The sequence below is a fragment of the Eschrichtius robustus genome, chromosome 3, assembly GCF_028021215.1.
Source record: "Eschrichtius robustus isolate mEscRob2 chromosome 3, mEscRob2.pri, whole genome shotgun sequence".
NCBI classification, from domain to species: domain Eukaryota; kingdom Metazoa; phylum Chordata; class Mammalia; order Artiodactyla; family Eschrichtiidae; genus Eschrichtius; species Eschrichtius robustus.
The window spans coordinates 86,036,626-86,054,903 of NC_090826.1; the positions used below are offsets into that span (position 1 = coordinate 86,036,626).

General features: G+C 36.4%; 1 protein-coding gene across 1 annotated transcript in view; it reads right to left on the reverse strand.

Moving 5' to 3' along the window:
* The window catches only part of DPYD (dihydropyrimidine dehydrogenase), a 796,991-nt gene that overhangs the window by 253,427 nt on the left and 525,286 nt on the right, over positions 1 to 18,278 (reverse strand). Inside the window, exons 15-16 of the mRNA XM_068540384.1 lie at positions 12,813 to 12,881; positions 3,709 to 3,792 (exon numbers count right to left, since the gene is read on the reverse strand). Coding sequence (XP_068396485.1) covers positions 3,709 to 3,792; positions 12,813 to 12,881 — 153 coding nt within the window. The remainder of the gene's footprint in view (positions 1 to 3,708; positions 3,793 to 12,812; positions 12,882 to 18,278) is intronic.

Sequence of the window (18,278 nt, forward strand, 5' to 3'; positions counted from 1 at the left end):
ATTCAGTATAATTCTAAAAGGACAAAAGAGGAATGCTCACTTAATGCCCTATGAACACTTAGCATTTCAGAAAAGGAGAAGACCTCAAAGAGGTGCCATTTCATCTGGACTTTATAGAATTTATTGTAGTTCAAGTACCTTTATAAAGTAATATGCTGCCACAGGAGATTGGTTTACACAGATTGCATGTAGACAACTTTAAATTTGAATGTCAAGACATCAGAGAAGCTTCCTTATTCCCAAGAGACAGAACACCTAAATGGTAGGTTCAGGTTTGTTTGTGACTTTAGAGCTGACTTAGTCCTGCACTTAATTTTAAATTAATAACAATAATATTTATGCTAATATTCAAGTACTGATTTATTAGGAACTGTTCTCCGTGCCTTTCCTATATTCAGGCTTACATGCTAATTAAAGCTCAGGCCCCAGGGGCCACTGACCCCCTTTGTCACCTGGGAAACATGGAAGCTCAGGTTTTTTTGTTTCTTATTTTTTGATTTGTTAAATGGGATAATAACTCATCCTACTTCAGAGGATTGTTATGAGCAAAAGGAAGAAGACAGAAAAAATTTTCATGTTATAATATAACTCTGACTCTTTGGAGTATACACAACCCAAACTAGAGCACATTTTCACCTTTACTTGAGCAATAAGTAAAACGTTGACTTTTATGCAGGCCAGGGAAAATGTTAATGTTTTTAAAAAGAACAACATGATATGCATTTATTTCTTTAGTTGTTCTTGTTTTACCAATGCTCTTTATGGGTAGATTAAAAAATTTCATGTTAGCCTGCTGCCTATAATGTTAGCATTTAAAGAACATTAAAGCTGGAGGGGATTTAGAGATCATCTAGTTCAAATTCCATGTTATAGAGATGGAAACTGATGCTTTAGGAGAGTAAGTGGCTTGATCAAGGTGACACAGATGGTTGATGGAAAGAATAAAGAATGAGACTGCCTTTAAACACTTAGAAAGCGTCATGCTAAGTGTTTAAGATTCTATATGAAGTTTCACCATGCAGGGAATATACAATTCAAATTCCCAAGGTCGGCTTGAGATATTATTTATTTCTATAAATTCCATAAATGTATATGATGTCTCTGTGCTGTAAAGGTTAGAGCCTTTTCTATTCATATATTTCACAATTTTTAGTCACTTATGGAAACATAAAGAGTTTAAATATATATGTATATGTTTAAATATATACAGCTAATTTAAAAGCACTTAGGTACAAAGGCAGTATTTTTCACTTATTTGATATTTGCAAGAAAATATTTGAGATAAAGGAGAATAAAACAGATGTTTAGAGAGGAAAATATACTGTATTATGATACCTTACCTCATCTTAAGGAGCTAAAATCACTATTGTTTCTAGAAACACCAGAAATGTGGACAGTACAAGAGAGTGTTTCCAATGGATAAATATTCTAGCCATGGAATTAAGGTCAGTTTGTTTCATTCATGAAGCAAACATTTATCAGGCTCTGGCGATACACACAGGTCTGTGCTTGGCACAAAGGGAGCTTTCAGCAGATGGGATTCAGGATCACACTGTGACGGGAAAAATGAATTGGAATGGCTCCTCAGTCCCCCTATACTGAGTACAAATTCCCCATCCCACCAACTTGCAAGTGTTTAAAACTATGAACCTTAGGGAGGGAAGAAGAGCCAATGGGAACAGGAGGCAGAGAAAGGAAAAAAGGAAATAAAAGAAAAGATGAATAAGCCCCAGATGGTTTTGTGCCCACTCTAAAAATTCAGAGTTATAGTAAAGATTTTTTTTTCAATGCACTAATATTCTTCCTTCCTGCTATTTAAAATATTGAACATTCATGTGTCCCGAGGCAGAGTAATCATTTAAATTATGTTGGAGCAAAATGATTAAATTAGCTTTATTTTCCTATTATATAATTTGAGGATATAATTCAAAAGAAAATTTCTAAACTTGGCTAACAGAAAGAATTGGTCATAGTTTTAGAGATTATAACTAACAAGTGAAATGGAAATGGTTCTAGGTTTCCTATAGTCTAAGATATAATGGTTTTTGGAACATATGTTTTCCATGAGTTTTAGAAATCTTAATGATAACTGACTGCAAAATTTTAGCACTTGCATCTTCATTCAGCCAAAGGCTGTGAGAAAATTTGTGTGGCTAAATAACTTTCTGGAGAGGATACACCTAAGACACTTAACAGCTGGGTAAGTTTAGAGGTGTTCCCAGAGCAAAAGTCTACTCTAAAAAATAAACTCAAAGCTGGGCAACATTTTCAAAATAATTGTCATATTTGTGGCAAGGAATATATATTAAAATACATCTTTCTTTTAAAAATTAGTCAATAGATTTAAATTTTCCATAGCTGTTTTAATCCATGTAACTAAAAGATATTTTGGTTCTAAGTTTCAGACACTGGGAAAGGTGTAAAGAGAGAAACTCCACTCCCTCAGGCCCTGCTCCAGGTGTCCTTTTAGGAACCTTCCTCATTTTAACGAAGTTACACATCTTGACACACTGACTGCTGCCTAATCATATGACTTATAAAAGTTATGATTTAATATAACGGTATTTTTCCTCTACAGGTAATTCTGAGGCTCGTTCTATTACCACACTTCTGGATAATCTGTTGTGAGTGGAATAGAGAATGTACTTGAACAACATTTGACTAGGCCATCCTTTCCTGCTGCCATAAAAGAATGGTTTCTTCCTAAGTCACAAATCTATTCTGAATGTTAATTAAATATTTACAAGGTACTTTAAAATCCTCCCTGAATGCTAATATGAAAAGAGCAACCTATGTTCATTTGAATAAGCAGAAATTTCTGCCCAAGTTAAGGGCCTCTGGCCTCTGAGTTTAATTCAAATAATTCTATGACTTGAAAAAAACAGAATTGAAGAATTGAGCACCTACTATGTACAAGGCCCTGTGTCAGATGTGGAAATAAAACTAAACTTTCTAGGACTAGGAAATTTGTCATAAATTACAACATTTTGTATTATTTAACTCACATCATTTCCCTCTGGGCTTAAAAGCTAAATTAGATGCAAAATACTCCCCTTTTTAGCATTAAGCTTTTACATTGTTCCTTAAAGTATAACACTGTATCCAGTTACACAAAGATGCAATATTTTCTACATATTAACATATATTTCCACATTTTATTCATTAGGTTTTTGAAAGTATTTTAGCATGAAGTTTCCATTTATTGTATCCAAAAATAAAAATAGCATTAAAGTCTTTTTGCAACTCCCAAAACACAGTTAGGGAATAATGATCATATGCTAAAAAATGTAAAATGCAATTTGTGCTGTGCCCCATTTACTATAAAATCACTACGAACAATGCATTTTGTACAGTATATTGCTCCAGGGAAACTGGATCAGCGTCAGGAATGAATAAAGAACATTGCATTTGAAATCAGCTAATTCTGCTTCAGCGCTTTTAAAAACTATTTGTTATGATATTCCCTCCTGTCAAGCACATAATGTGATATTTTCCTCAATAAACCTAAACAGTTGCTGTAATTTCAACTTCTCCCATTTCCCACCTTTTAAGCACTAAATATTTAAACAATGCAGACCTGGAAGTCTCAAGCCACTCATCTGATCCTCCCATCTTCCTGCCTAAGGTAGAGTAACTATCCGTACAGGGCCTGTACAGGGCCTGTTCTGTCACACAGACATACATAATGGCAGCTGTTGAGGTCCTTACCTGCCCGCAAGCCAGGCCCATTCCTCTTTCTCCCATGCCATGTGGACACGACAAATTTAACTCCAGGGCATCTGCTCCAGAAGCCTTTAAGATGTGGAGGGAAAATGAAAGTAAAGGCAAAGCTTTATTCGTGTACTGATAGGTTTCACCATTGATAACTCAACATAGGTCACATTTGCCAAATTTTAACTACTCTGCTTTCTGCACCACGGCTACCTTGTGAGGTATATTCTGACTCTCTCAAATGAGAGTGTGTATGGCAGCAATAATAATAACAACAGCAAATATTTATTGAGTGCTTATAAGGTGACACTCACTGCACTATGTGAGTTATATTTATTATCTCTGACTCTCATAATCTTTGGATTATTAGGGTACCAATTTTACAGATGAGGAGACTGAAGCTCAAGGGAATTAAATGACAAACCTGGTTATCAAATGCCACAGCAGAGATTTTAACTCAGGTCTGTTTGACATCACATTGATTCTGCCCTACACAACTTCTATTTTCATAGAAACAAATCTTACTAATTCTGGATAATTGGTACTGGAGGTAGCAGTGCAAAGAAAAATGTAGTAGGCTAGCTGGAATGAATTTGAGTAAAATTTTAAATGTTCCTCTTTTATCAATTAACTTTTATTATTCATTAATACTGCTTTCATATGCTTCAGAGCATTCAAGCATGTTAATTCTCCAAACTGGAACACCATTCATTATGTTCTCTGTTGCTTTAAAAAAATTCAAAAGTAAAATCAAATTTTGGTAACAGTTCAAATTAAACCAAAGTATAGAAAAATATAAATAGTCTTTCTCTTCTCTCCTTCCATTTCCTACCTCTAAAGTAATCAATGTTAACAATTTAATGTGTAATTTTCTACTTTTTCTATGTATATAAAAAAGTAAAACATACATATAACACATGCATCGGGCTGTTTTTTTCTTCTTGGTTTTGCTCTTTATATTTTTCATTTTTTTCTTCCAGTTTCATTGAGATATAACTGACATAGAGCTATATGAGCTATAAACTTAAACTATATAAGTTTAAGGTGTGCAGCGTAATGATCTGACTCACATGCATAACGAAATGATTACCACAAGAAGTGTAGAGAACATCCATTATCTCATATAGGTACCAAATAAAAGAAAAAGAAAAAAAGCCCTTGTGATGAGAACTCTTGGGGTTTACTCTCTTAACAACTTTACATATGACAGACAGCAGTGATAATTATATTAGTCAAGTTGTACGTTACATCCCTAATACTTGTATATCTTATAACCAGAAGTTTATGCCTTTTGACTGCCTTCACCCAACACACCCTGACTCTGATAACCATACATCTGATCTCTTTTTCTATGAGTTTGTTTGTTTGTTTATTTTTGAAGTATAATTGACCTACAACACTGTGCTAATTCCTAGTGCACAACATAGTGATTCAATATTTCTATACATTTCTATACATTATAAAATGATCACCATGGTAAGTCTAGTCACCATCTGTCACCATATAAAGATATTACACTACTACTGACTATATTTATCATACTGTACATTTCATACCCATGACTCATTTATTTTGTAATTAGAAGTCTGTACCTCTTAATCTCTCTCTCCTATTTCTCTCATGTTTTTTAACTGATAATCAATTTTACTGTATTTCTTAAAAGTCCATGCTAAGAAACATGAAGTATAGATAATTTTGTCTTACTTTAATAATTAAACAGGAATCTTTCTTATTTAACTCATTAATTCATTAGTATACAAATGGGCCTTACAAAAATGAAAAAAAAAATTCACGCTAAGCATTCTTATAATAATTGGAGAAACACAGAATTTTTGAGAAGTCTTCTGTAAAAACTCTAAGAACAAATAGAACACTTTTTAATTTGAGGAATGGAGGATAAACTAAACAATCCTTTTCCCTAACTTCTGGAACTCCTCCAATGCCACAATTTCCTTTTAAGTAAGGTAAACCAGAAGCTTGAATCAGTTCCCATAATATTATAACATGTCTATAGCATCACAATAAAGTTCATTATTTTCTAGGTGTACCAAACCTTTCTTTAGGTCAACAGAGTTTCTTCAAGTCTCTCTTTTCTTCCTAATCGATCAAGATTTTAGCCTATTTTTTCCTGTTTCATGAATTTTAAATAGGACCTCAACAAACTTAAAAATTCTAGTTAGTTCTTTCTTTGTTGACTTCCTACCTACCTTTATTCGTTAGTGAGTCTGCTTTTTCTTCTGTACATTTGTGAAAATTCATTTGCTCATTCAGCCTATTTTCTAACATGGTTTTATTACGGTTTTTGTTTCTTTAATTCAATTTTAAAATGCTTCATGTTATTTGAAAATTACCATGAATCATGCTACATTTTTTCCTGCTGGTTTGGTGGTAAGCTCGGACAAAGCACAACCTGTTAAACTCTTGAGCTCTAATCCTAGAGCTGCTGTGGAATTTGGGCAAGTCAGTTAACTTTCTTTGTCTCCATCTATTTAAGTGTAAACCAGAGATAATATGACCTATCTCAAAACCATGTCATGTGGGAATTTCCAGCTTAATTAAAACATTGTACATTGTAATTATATACAATACTGTGCTTTTCTTATTATTTCTTAGTTATTTCAAATACTTCTTTTAGACTTATTTCTTTTAGACTGCTAGTTGAATTGCAGCAATTAATAGTAAATCAATTCAACAACATTTTGGAATAAGTTTTAGGTACCATTCGTATACATATTTACATTATACATATTTACTAAATTTTAAGTGCAAATTTACAATTAGCTATCATAGTAGACAATAATAACTAACATTTACTGAGTACTTACAATATGTCAGACATTTTACTAGGCTCTTTGTAATGGGATATACCATTATCCCCATTTTGCAAGTGATAAAACCAAAGTACAAAGAGTTCAAGTGACTCACTTATTGTTCTATAGCTTGTAAATGAGAGCAGGGTCTTGAACCCAAGCATTCTGAGTCCAGAGCCTGTATTCTTAGTCACTATCATAACTGATTAGAAATCACTTATTCCATGGCTGGAGTTGTTTCAGTGTGTTAACAAAACATTACAACTCGACATCCTCAAAGCTTCTAAACTTTAAATAAATATTAAAATCTTGTAAAACCACTTATCCAATTTAAAGTCTGTTCAGTGTCTAATTGCTAAAAATGTCCCCAGTGTTATACACGTGTACAAACACTGACCCACCAAACACACCTGGAAAGACCTTTGAAATGAGCATCTAGGCTTCAAAAACAGATAATCCTGCTCAAGGTAACACCAAGAGATGGGGAATATTCAATTGGCCTCTGCTTGAATGTTTCTGTCATAGGATGTACACCACCTTAAAAGGTAGTTAATTCTATTTCCAAGCAACTATATGCATTCAAAAAGCCTTAATTGCTGAATTAGCATGAAATGTTAAATTAACTGAAACTGGGCATGCATTCTTACTCCTGTTAGTCACAAGCTTTTTAGTTCAGTCATTTAGCCCAGAGTTTATTCTGCCTCACCTAAATGATTATACAATAAAGTAATCTAGTGAAGGCAGTGACAAAATTTGCTGTTTCTAATTTCATATATTATCTATCACCCATCTATCGGCATGAAGTAGAATGATATGTTAATAGTGTGGACTATGGAGCCAGAGTTCATGGGTTTGAATCCCACTTTTACCACATACTAGCTGTGTGAGTTTGGGCATATTATTTAACAACTTTTGGCCTCAGTTTCCTCACTTCTAAAAGGTGGAAAACAATAAAAGTAACTCGTAAGGTTACTTTTCTAAGGTATAAATAAATTTAATCAAAGTGAATGACTTAGAAAAGTGCCTGGACTACATTAAATACTATGTTAAGTATAAACAATTGCTATCTATCTACCTGTCTCTCAGTCCATCCATCCATCCATCCAATTAGAATCTCCAACTTGCCCTTCCTCAGCTTTGATCTGAAAAAAATTTAGAGTAGCTATCCATACTTCAGGGGGAAAAAAGAAAACTATTCTAAGGAATTCTCAGAGTAGTGGTAGTAGTGTGATTTCTAAAATCTTCTGAATCATTTTATAAAAACTCTCAGAGAAACTAGGGAAGCAAAACCACAAACCCTTGTACAACATATACAGCAAAATCGGGTACACAGCTCTTTCCCTTCTCCTTTCCTTACCTCTCCCTTCCTTCCCGATCAATGTAGTTCTAAAGTCATTGGTTGGGGCAGAGCAAGGTAGGTGACTAGGAAGATCTAAGGAAGAGCCACAAGGGTCCAGTGTGGGATATCAGAGCCCAAGCACGGTGAGAAGGACAGACATGTGGAGGGTGGCTTGGTGTAGTGCATCAGAGCCCTAGTGGGAAGGGAAATCTTCCATGGATCAGGGGACAAGGCAAAGGACATCAGAGCCCAAGCAGGGTGGAGAGGCATGAAGCTACATTTTTTGGATTCTCTCTTAATTTCTTCTGTTAAAAGAATACGCGAGGTCCACGGCCAACTTTCTATGTAGCAACAGTGCCAACTAGTCTCAACTATCCAAAACTGGGGACACAAGTTTTCTGGGATCTTAAACCACTTTGAAGTGGACGTGGCACAGGTAAACACTGAACTGGCTTGGGACCCACTGGGCACAAAGTCTGTGACTATCTCTTGTCTCCAACTAGGTGTCTATCTTCCCTGATTCCATTCTGTCCTGCTTACTGTTCGTGTTCAGGGACTTATATCCAACTGGTCCTACGTATTTCTTAATGCGCCTCTCTGCTTTCTACCTCAGCCTATTTGAGATTTCCTAACTTCAACATCTATTTAATTTTATAAAATACTGCTAGCCCAGATCCAGGTCAAAAATGACAAGAACCTGGCTTCAAAGTGATTTACGTGGACTCTCTGCCTGGAATAGTGTGGCCGCCTGGTTTTGGAATCTATGCCTCTCAGCTGGGCCTTCCTTGTCTCATCTGAACAGTTACAGCCAGACCCTTGGCAATCGCTCATCAAGTCCCTGACTTAAAATCTTCAGCTTCCGATCTTAATCACCTCAAGCTCATTGGTGCCCAATAAAGTGCACTCTTCCCATTTATTGTATAATTGTTTCCTTTTTGTTCGTCACATGCCAGTATGCCAGCTCTGTGCCTCTATTTTGCTTCACTCAACAAATATCTGAGGATTATCCGTTGGCTGGCAAAGCCATATGTTTGGAAATGGGAATTAAACAGTGAACCAGATGGGGGTCTCTAACCCCCCCGAGTTTGCTTTGTCATAAGGAAGATAGGTTACAGGGCTGATGACACCACTGTTAATCACCATTTTATTAAATTCTGCAGAAAAAAGGTACAAGCAAAGGTAGACCCAGATTTGGTGGAGCCTGAAGTTTGTACAATTTGGGGAAACTTCTTTAAAAATGAAAAATAATTTAAAAATGACAAACAGAAAATTAGTACAGGCGCTTGGAAGTAGCTTGTACAAGTAAGAGCTCTGAAACTTAACCTTCATTAGCTTTATGGTAAACCAGTTTCCGAGGACAGGATCTTAGAAGGAGTAGGACAAGGGGTTAACCTACTAGTCAGGGAGCTCAAAGTGGAGGAAGAGGGAATATTCCAGGCCAGGGGAACAGCAAAGGCTCTGAGGTGTAAATGTACTGGAGGAGTAAAAGAAGGCCATCGGGGACTGGAATGTAAAGAACAAACCCAAGGTGACACTGGGGAAGTGGCAAGGTACCACACCATGTAGGTCAAGTCAGGAATTTTGCATCTTAAGAAAGGTAGTGGGAAGACTGTGGATTGATTGAGGGAGAGATTAGTGGGGCATCCTGAGATAAACTTAGATTAGGATGGTAGCAATGCTTATTGAGCCACACCTAATTTATATGTCTCCTCAAATCTGATGGCTTTAATTGCCACCCAAGATTTTGCCACTAGCTTAAAAAGTGCTATCCTACATCTCCCATCATTGCCAGCTCTCACAGCTCCCTCAGGAGGAGAGTGGGGCTCTGTCACAGCCTCCACTGTACCTGTCAAAGTGGGAGCTCCAGGAGGGTCAGTGCCCTCAACATGCTGTGGGATTTGACTTCCCTAGCAGCTACCTAAAGGGGGAAGGACACATAACCCAAAAGTGCAGAAGAAAGTAAAGCGTTGTAGTGTAAAATTTTACCAATGAGAGACAGGAGACAGGAAGGAACCAGTAGATAGCTCCCTCCCCCTTCTTCTCCTCTAAACTGCTGTGAGGCAGGACAATTCCATACAGCCCTCTCCATCCCACACGACTGAGCGATTGGCTCCATCTCCTTGGGAAGTGGCAGCCAGCTCTGGAATGCACCATGCTCTCTCTGCTTTCCCTTCTTCCTATCGCCTTTCCCCGCCCTCACTCTTACTGCTCTGGAATTGAATACTTCAATGAAGCATCTTCACATTAATTTTGACTCAGGTTCTGTTTTCTAAGCTAACGCGCATTAAGAAAGAAATGGATTCAAAAATCTATTCAAATGAGTTCAAGATCTATTTAAGACCTACTATTGTGTATGGTTCAATTTGGTATACACGTTTAAACTGTGAACATATCTGCACAGCTGAGGCTCTACCTTATTCACCTTTGTTTTGGCTGGCCAGGGACTCTGCACATAGTAGGTGCTTCATAGATCTTCCTTGCATGGAATTGGAATAGGTTATCAATGTCCCAGAAAAGTAGGATAATGTGTGATCAGATAACTGAACCAAAAAAAATTGAGCAGAGCCTAACCATGCTACTGATTTGACACCAAGCTGTAAAAACTTTTCCAGAGGCTGCTTCTGTCTTATGGTGTTCAAAAGACAAGACATATGAAAACCAGGTTGAGGAATGCATAAGAGAAGACATTAAAAGTGTGGGTAGTCTAGGGTTAGACTGAAAAGGAAGGTTTGGTTCAACATGGTTCTATTTCCCAGAATATGCATGTGACAAAAAAGATATACTGTATGTGCATTAACTTTTAAAAACAGCATTTAGTAGAATTTACCATATTTTAAGAATGTACTAGGTTCTTTTTTTTTTTTAACCACCCACGTGGTCTTAAATGTTTATTCAAAATAGTGAAATAAAATGGTAGCCCCTGGTGAAACAACTAATAATGATCCCTTCTTGTGCAAATTTTCATTCTGATATAGAGTTTCTGTCTCTATTTTTTCATGTTCTTATACAACTGGATCTGTTCTGCTGTTACACATGTGCATTTCTGTTTTCAGATATAATAGTAAAGAGCAGATTTCCTCAATTCCCTACTGCGTAATTCAAGAATTAATCTACTCTAAGGAGAGAAACTTCATGAATTTAAAGTATACCCATCACCACATTAAGTGATTTGCCGAACTTAAAAGCAGTGGCTTGTTACAACAGCTGGTGTGTTATCTCAGATTTCTTACCCCTCATTATCACCACCCCGAAAGAAATGTACATCTAAGTGGTATAGTAACTTTGGCTTGAACACTTTTTGTTTTTGTTGATTTGTTTTAATGTGGGCTCTTCCATTGTAAGAAAATCTGTTTTAATCTGTTTTGAAGTATGTGTTCATAGAAACGAAACCAAATACTGACTCTACAAAGCTTTACTGGGTGTCTCCCATGTAAGCTGTGATGGAATCATGCTGCCTATCGCTGCCCTCCAGGGGGATGTGAAGACCTGGGGATAGTTCCTTCATGTGCTATACCCTGAGTTGGTCCATATTTTAAGATTAGAGGGAAGTGTTTTTTTTTAATAGACACCATCTATGGATTGAACTTCTTGATATGTACATTGCTTTCCTGTGGAGAGATCCCACAGAATGTTTTGACTGAATGGAAGGCATATCTTTTTCTTTTTTTTTAATGTTTTCCTTTTTTTTTCTTCCTTACTTCCCCTTTTACTTTTATTGATTGATTGATTGGTTGCGATAAGAACCTAGAAAATGATATTGAATTGTAGTTTTAAACTACAATTAAAGAATAGGATGTGAGAAATATGAAAAATATCTTTAAGTTGGTTACATGTATAAAGGTTTTTGACTTTTTAAAAGTAAAATTTGCTTATTTAAAAATTAACGCTCATTACTGAAGAAAATTCTTTAAGTATTTTATTCTACAGAAGGCAGAGAAGCTAGTAGCGTGATAAAGCCATTCATCATAGTCAAGCTTTAAACTGACAAAACGCATGCCAAACATGGGCTCTGTGGAAGATTTCATGGTCAGTTAGGCAAATACATGTATAAAATTGACCCAGCTACAGAGATCACAAAGCCAATTACTGATCATGTTAATTTCACCCCTCTAAGCCCCAGAAATAATTTTTGCCCTTGCAGGTTTAAGATATCCAAATAAAATATACAATCAATATTTTTGAACACTATAGAAAGCTTTATAATATTTTATAATGTAGAGTCCTTAGTTCATAAGTATTGTTAGATTTAGTCTTCTATATTTCTGAGAGGTTTTCAAGAAACCCCAGCTCAAGCTGTCTACAGTATTTTTCATGACAACACGATGGATATAAGTATACAATTTTAATTATGTATTTTTCCATTTGAAATACAAATTTGAGGCACATGGTTAGTTGTTTGCATTTGTGCAAGATTCAATTTATATTATAGAAAACCTGCTGACTAGTGTTCCATTCAGGAGCATTCTGTCCTACCATTTTATGCATGTCTGTATTCAAACTAGAATAGTATTAAATGAACCTTTTATATTTTAAATATTCAAGAGTTTTATATTCAAAATTTCTTTTATCGCTGTCAAACTAGCTTGCCTAAAGGCAAGGTAAGATCAAGTTAGACTCTCAAAGGTAGAATTAAATTTTATCATGGCATCCATCATAATATACAGTTTGCTTAATATGCAAATAAAGAGTATATGGATTCAAAGAATAAAGGATTTTTAGGCAGTGTGTGAAATCCAAGGGACCACTTTTATAGAATAGATTCCTTTTAAATTTACATTTCCATCATTTTAATGAAAACATAGTGTAAACAAATTTTAATAGAAATGTTTTAAGTTACCATTTTCCATTCAATTTTACTTCTACTGGGTTATTTTTCATGACAGCTCTTTATTTAAAACTAATAAAAATAGAAGAGAAGAAATAAAATAAATATACTAGAAAGAAATCATTACCTCAGCCTTTCTGGAGAGTTCCATCCAGTCATTTTTGTTGTAACTGCACATGATGCTAGCAATCACAATCTTTAAAAAGAGAAAGGAAAGAATATTAGATCAAATAGTTATGCCTTTGTACACAAGGGTATATGATATATATATATATGTTTATAATGATAAACTATATTATAAAAATTAGTTTTCCATCTGTTGAAAGAAATCATTAAAAAAACAGCAGGGCATTATAGTGAAGCAAAGGATGAGATCTGGGGCTTCAGACTTACGTTAGAGACTTTCTCATTTACTCTCTTTGAATACTTGAGCAAGTTACTTTCTGATCCTCAGCATTCTCATTTTTAAAATGGAGATAATAATCCTGACCTTGCCAACCTCAAAAAGTGATAGTTGGAATTACACGGATTTGTATATGTGAAAGGGTTGTTTAAATTATACAAGGACACAGAAATATTTATTAATATAATTACTGGTATAGCTAAAAGGTTTCAAGGTATGGAAAGGAAGTAAATTAGTGTCTTCTTCAATCATATCTTATTATAGTATGGATAATAACCCCTTACATATTCAGAGTGAATTATAGTTTTAGAGTTTGTTAAATGTTGATTATTTAACTACAGTCTTACAGTAACCTTATAATGGAGGCTACAAAGAGTAGTATTTACTAGTATCTGCTCTGAAGCCAGAATGTCTAGATCAGAGCTCAGACTCTACCACTAACTGTGTGGCCCTGGGCAAGATATTTAGTTTTCTCACTGGTTAAATATGGACAATAGTACCTTCCTACTTAGAAAAGTGATAATTGAATTGCTAAGATTTTATGGCTCTAATGATGTGCTAGCTAATGTTTTAATGGATTTTACTTTATTAACTTACTTAATCATTCTCAACAGTATTCTCCCCATTTTACAGATGAAGATGCTGAGGCACTGATATGTAAAGGTCACAGAGCTAATAAAGAGCACAGCCAGGACTCAGATCCAGAAATTTGACTGACACTCTGTGTTTTTAACCACTAGGTTTTGCTGGCCTAATGTAAATCTTCAATATATGTCAGTAATTCTTTTTATTATTACCATTTAAAGACTATGAGATTGTGACACAAAGAGTTTGTGCCAAGCCTAAAGTCACAGAGTCCAGTGGAAGAGTCCAGTAAAAGCCACTGGGCTCTCACCACATACAGCTTTTTAATGTATGTCTAAAAAACAAAACAAAACAAAGATGTGCTGTACAAGTCAGATGAATGCTTTTAATATTAAGAGAAAGACAGAAAATACGTTGGAGAGAGTTCTGAATACCAGAGTTTGAAATACTGAATAAGTCTGTCCTTAAGATTGGGTCAATTTTTTCTCTCCTGATAGACTGTAATCTCCATGGGTGCCTGGACTGCCCTGCATCATGCATCATTTTATCTACAATAACCGGCATGATGTCTGGCACATAGTAAAACTGAGTGAATAAATGTACGAGGGCACTAAAGGTTTAGGAACAGAGAGTTGCTTTTTCAGCTCATCCTTTTAAAATTAAGCAGAAATGAACACCATGAGTTAGAGAAGGGAAAAAAAATAAACAATTGGTGAAAACTGTTGGCAAATAATTATTATACGAGTCAGACTGAAGAGTGAGCAGGGCAGTTGCGAGTGCTGGTCTTGGCGATAGAAAAAAGGGTCAGATGTCAAAATACATAGAACTCGTGAACTAGAAGGAGCAATTAAGAAAGAAGAATCAAGAGATCTGAGAGGCTGATCCTGAGTTACTGAGAAAATCTCAGAACTTCAGTCAGATAAAAGTAGGACAATGAGGAGAAAAAAGGAAGCCAGGAGAAACAGTATATTCAAAGAGATTCCTCTGTAAACAGATGAACAGAGGGAGAAAAGTAAAAGTAGATGATGAATAGAGGAGGGAAATTAAGAATGCACAGAGTTCAGGATTCAACTTTTGTGTCCAGTTAGGATGCAGCTTTAAAGAATTTGAGAGAAATACGTAAGATTGATCCTTGGCCTTTTCTCTAGGGGCTAAAAGAAAGTGAAAAGTCAAATTCCAAACTTGCCCATTTGCCAGCATAAAAGGGTCACTAGCATAATTGTGCATCTTCAGTAATAGATGCTCCTTCTGCCACTTCCACGTGCTCTAAGATCTTGGGGATAATCTGCCCCACTCTCCAGGTAGAAAACAGACCAGGGAGGAATTCCACAGGGGACACCAGATCTTCTGGACTAGATAATACCACCTTGTGCGTATCCTTGCATGAAAAAAAAAAGGGGGGGGACCTCATTGGAAAAGAAAATCAATTGGGATGAAGGCTGGGGGCAGGTGACAGATTCCTATTGTCTTCAGTGGCCTCGACGTCAAGTAAACAAACAAACATTTTTTAAAAAATGGTTAACCTAAGGATTTAGGGGAGGAGCAAACTCCCCAAACTTGTTGGTAAAACTTCAAGGGCAGGGTTAGCTCCAAAGATTCAGACTTAAAAAACGACTGTAGCATTAGATATTAATTCTCCTGTGGTGAAAGAGACAAAACAGACCTAGGATTTTAGGGAGTTCTACTATTCAAAGCAAATGAAGACAGACAAAAAACAAAAACAAAACATGCCTCCAGTTATGACAAAGCATCCTCGAGTTCACATTCCCGTACAAATATGAAGTAGCTGCTAAATCAGCACAGCGTCCTACTCCCCAGTGTCCCTCTCAGGGTTCCACGGAGGACAACAGGGGAGAGGCTTCTACTGGGCAGGATCCAGGTAGGCAGACGGGCTGACCAAGAAAGCCACTTGCAGGGAAGTAAGGTTTACTAGCACTGACAACTGGATATGATAGATGCTCTCAACTAGTGACTAAGATAGTCCCTCTTTACTGAATGGCGATTTTTATTTTGATAAAGCTGCTTTTGCTTCAAATATATATTGATTGTGTCTGGATTGGTTAAAATCGTCATTTGCCTTATAAGGCCTGAGGATCACGAGGTGCTACACTTGAGCTTGATGGAGAGAAATAAGTATCACCCAGAGAATTTTCCTGAACTTTGAGAACACTGGTGCCATCAAATGCCTAGGAACGCAGTGACTAGATATGACTTGGGGCACACTGTCATTGGGGAAGGGTGACCACAGGTGGGAGAGATACATTATGTTGAACAGATACAAGTTTTATTTGTACGCTCTGAGCAGCTGAGCACTACCCTCTTCTTTCCTCATCATCTAAAACCAGACTTTACCTTCTTGCCCAAAAAGCTGGGAAAATATCCCCAACAGGGTTAATCACAGTGATCAACTACTCTGGTCTCATTAAAGTCCTTCAATGGAGCTGGGGAGTTAAAGGCTTTTTTCCTCTTTGGTCCCTGAACTGGAATGAAGTATGTTCAGAGTAGCTGGTAATCACTGACTGCTTACTTAACCAACCCAACCCTCCCACTCCTACCCACCTGCACTAGGTAAAAACAAAGCAGAGACAGAGGAAAGTAGAGATGCAAGATGGAGAGATGTTTCCACCCCTTTTAAGTCAGGTGTACCACTAACATGCCTGTACAAGTGAACCAATAAATACCACTTTTGGCTTAAGAAAACCCAAGTTATATTCTATTTTCTATCACTGACAGTCTTGACAGTTACTACTACATGCAAAACTAAAATTGTCACTTTTAAAATAACTTCCTAAGCATTTTTTTTCTGTCAAGTAAATTTAAGGGAAAAATAACTTTATACACTATTTTTAAATGTTAAATTATCTAAGAAGTCTAGAAATCTTTATCTAAAACCAAGGGATAGTCTGTGAAAATATATGGTAACATTCTATTTCAGAGGAATAATGATGACTCCAAGTTATTTTATTTTTTATTAAAAAATATTAGGATTTTTCGAAAAGTCAGGCTAAAAGACATTAACATTAAAAGAACGCTAGACAGAATTTAATCTTTCTTTGATGATTAGAAAGCCCTTCAGTGTTTTGCTGTGCTTAGTTTTTAATCAAACAAAGGAAGAGAGGTTACTTCTTTCCTGTGGAAAAAAAAAAGAATTGATGGGTATTTTACATTGTGAAACATCATGAAATGTTACTAGAAATGAATACCCAATAAAACATTTTTAAAACCAAGTAACATTTCCCTATCTTTCATTCAATTTATGCCATTTCTAAGTGCTCCGTTTTTCATGGCTAAATTTTAAAACATTATTGGATGAGTCTATACATAACTATATCCTACATTTTTTGATACACAGTCTAGTGAGAGATTCAAACAATGTCAGTTAATCAATTAATATGGAAGCTGAGCATCTGCTGGGGTAGGCATTGGATGACATGCAGAGGAGTTTAAGATTTTGATTCAGAGTCTTAGTTTATCAACATTTAACCAGTATTTTTTGAGACCTTCTATGCGCCAGTAACTGTAACTCAAAAGTGATGAGCAAAAGAGGAAAAGTCCCTACCTTCCTGCAGCTTACATTTTTAGGGAGGGAAAAAGTCATTTAAAAAGTACATTATCGGGCGTCCCTGGTGGCGCAGTGGTTGAGAATCTGCCTGCCAATGCAGGGCATACAGGTTCGAGCCCTGGTCTGGGAAGATCCCACATGCCGCGGAGCAGCTGGGCCCGTGAGCCACAATTACTGAGCCTGCGCGTCTGGAGCCTGTGCTCCGCAACAAGAGAGGCTGCGATAGTGAGAGGCCCGCGCACCGCGATGAAGAGTGGCCCCCGTTTGCTGCAACTAGAGAAAGCCCTGGCACAGAAACGAAGACCCAACACAGCCATAAATAAATAAATAAATAAATTAATTAATTAATTAATTTAAAAAAAAGTACATTATTAGGACTATTTCCAGGTCAAGATTAAGGAAAAATAGAGGAGAGCAAGATGGAGAATCACAGGGGTGCACAGAGCCTCATTAGATGATGGTCAGTAAAGGGCTCTCTGAGTTGAGAAATAAAAAGATAAGAAGGCACCTCACACAGAAGAATGGATTGGGACCTGAGTGAAAATTGGCATTCCAGGTAGAGAAAACTGCATGTGCAAAGACTCTGAAGTAGGAGTGAGCATGATATACTTAAAAAGAGAAGCCCTTTGTAGATGGTATTCCATGATAGGGCAAGAAGAGTGTAAAAGGAGACGAGAGAAGCAGGCAGTAGCCGTATCTCTGGGAGCTGAAACCTGTGGGAGTTTGGATTTTATTGTAGGTATAATGGGAGACCACTGAAAGGTTTAAAGGAGGGTGATAAAATGATCCGATTTACATTTTCAAAAGATGCTTCTGGCTACTTTATAGAGAACGGAATGAGGGGCTGTAGGGTAAAAGCAAAGAGTCCAGTTGAGTTGAAATAATGTGGCTTGCATAATATTCATGGAGATACCAAGAAGTGGAATTCTGAGCTAAGACCAACAAGGCGGATCAATGGTTAGACTCAGGAGGTGAGAGGAGAGAAAGAATTAAGGATGATCCCTAGATTATTGGCTTGAGCCACTGAGTGGAGCATAGAGACT